The 2,486-nt window shown below is 44.9% G+C and overlaps 1 protein-coding gene across 1 annotated transcript; it reads left to right on the top strand.

The window, feature by feature from the left end:
* Positions 1–851: 851 nt before the first annotated feature.
* Positions 852–1,823, top strand: T265_08144 (hypothetical protein; the record flags this gene model as incomplete). Its single annotated transcript, XM_009173864.1, has 1 exon — positions 852–1,823. The coding sequence occupies one exon, from the start codon at positions 852–854 to the stop codon at positions 1,821–1,823; it is 972 nt and encodes a 323-aa protein (XP_009172128.1).
* Positions 1,824–2,486: the final 663 nt, after the last annotated feature.

Here is a 2,486-nt window from a genome sequence, read left to right as displayed (position 1 = left end):
GTCTTGGAAAACTTCCCTTGTCAAATGTATACCATACTGTAATCCGTTATGTTCTCTTTGGAACCGTCAAACCCAGTGGGAAGACCGGACTGGGTGGAACGGCAGTGCGTTTCAACGAAACGGAAGGAAGAACAGAGCATGATACGAAGAGTCACAGGGGCTTTCGAGTGACACTGTGCACACTTGGTGTTCACACAACTACGTACAGTTACTCAAACTTCTTCCGGCTGAACTAACAGACCTCACAAATCGAAAATAGAAATTTGCACCCATCAATCAATCTATCATGACTAATAGGTGTCTTTTTTCATTTTAGCGATCGGTGGAGATCAGGCTATGCTGTTTGGTCACTTAATGAACCAGTCTCTGTCGACCCGAAAGATATATGGTCAGGGGTTTCACTTATGGCTGCTGGTCCCAAAATATGCCTTCCCGCCATATGTACTGAATAAGCAAAAGCTTGCGAATAAGCTCTGTCGAATAGCTACATAAAAATACCACGCATTACCTAATTTCCGATTGGTTCTTTATTCCGTCGTGATGATTGGTCGACCGGCGCTCGACATCCAGGTAACCAATAGGATTCGTGTCGTTTGATTATTAATGGTTCGTGTGCTTTGCACACACAGATAACGATTCGTAAAAGACCTCATGTGCCGTTTGGATAGCTGTTTCGACAGAAAAGTCATACAGTGGAAAATTTCTTCACACAGTTATGGCATGTCATGGATATACTGGATGACTGTCCCTGGATAACTGAACACACGTCTAAATCTGACGAGAATTTGACAGTGCGTTCGATTCCTGTGATATCCCTGAGCAGTAGTCAGCCTTGCCTTATTATTATAATCATGTCTTCTGAACGGCCCATACCCGAAGCGCACACCTTAATTTCTGTGGACTGTCAGCAACCTCCGTTAGCGGAAAAATATGCAGCCGTGGATAAATGCAGTGCGGAAAACAGTTTTGCTAATGAAACAAAAGTACCTACACCCAAACGATCTGACACTCGCTTCTCCAGGGCCAATCGCTGGCGTACTTTTCACAAGGAATCGGCTCGATTGACCAAACTAGCGCACAGTCTCAGCAAGACCTCGCGAGAGAGAATGCAAGGTGTAAACTCGACAGTCAGCGTAGCGAACTTAGAGACTGGGACGGTAAATTTACTGTCACTCAACCGTTCTCGATCACAGCACAAGTTACAGCGCGAAAATGTCGTCTATTCTGAAACTCAATCTGGTGTGGGATCCAAGACACCGAGTTACGATTCCACAAGGTCAGATGGTGCGGTGGCTGGTGTACACAGCATGGACAAGATGGAACATCTCTCCGTTGCTGCCAAGAAACATGCGCCATCGGAGATAATCCTACCCGCATTGACATTGACACTTCCTGCAGAGGATGTAATCTACTCAGAGAAGCAGGACGATAATGCTGGTGTCTGGACGCGAACGAGAACCAATGAAAAAAACAGTGAGTTAGAAGAGACAAAACCGCTGTGCACTCGTTGTCTCATCATGTGTTCAGATAAGGAAAACAGCACCCAGCTGACACAACGATCGCTCCCATCCTCACCAACCAGATTTCGCCGATACAGTCACTGTCTGACTCCCTCGAAGCCGGAAGGAGGAATTCCTGTGTATCAGGGCGAGGAGGACTCGATGGTCGTGTGTCACAACTGCCGACAAGCATTCAGACGCAAAACTCGAGTAAACGATCAGAGTTTGTATCCACCCACTAGGAATCGCAACGTTTCATGCTCAGGATTAGATATGCTTGCCGACGCGATTCTACACGCTCGTCTTCAGCACAAAGGTGAGTGATCCTAGAAATTGTAAAACTCAGTTCCATCCATCATCGGCACGCCCGTGCTCAGAGGTAGCCATTCTTGCATACTTAAATGACCTTAACGGCTAGCTTTATCAACAAGATGAACGAAGCATAAAAGGATGACTCGTGGGCTATAATGCTCCACATTGCAGTAAGTTGTAGCAAGCGCTTGTTCTACAGTCGATTTGTTCGCTCTGAGAACAGTATCTGCTGGACCAATGTGACCCTTTGAGTGGGTTAGCTGGGACAAGGATAAGCGATCACCTGTCTCATTATGGAATATGTGAGGACAATAACATAATATAGTAATGACCTAAATAATAATAATAATAATAATAAAAGTTTAGCTACTGTTGGACAAGATTCTATTTGGAGTGAGCTGAGGATTAATTGAGTACATGAAACGTCGTTCGCAGGTTTCAAGTGTAAACAACAGAGATTAATTATCGATGGGATCCGTTCGCTGAAAAGACGTCATTCGTGTTTGTTCGACATCCACATATTCGTTTGTATTCACAGGTAACTCCACATACACCGGAGTCAGGTGTTCGGCCTCATGTGTGAGCGAAAATCTAGTCGGAAAGATTGCAGCCTCAAACAAACTGTTTACTGGTGATAAAATTAGAAAAGGAGACTATAATAACCCGCCATTTGAC

Source organism: Opisthorchis viverrini (genome assembly GCF_000715545.1).
Source record: "Opisthorchis viverrini unplaced genomic scaffold opera_v5_204, whole genome shotgun sequence".
Taxonomy (NCBI): Eukaryota; Metazoa; Platyhelminthes; class Trematoda; order Opisthorchiida; family Opisthorchiidae; genus Opisthorchis; species Opisthorchis viverrini.
The sequence above is the reverse complement of the archived record's forward strand: the minus strand, read 5'-3'. Positions and strand labels throughout refer to the sequence as shown.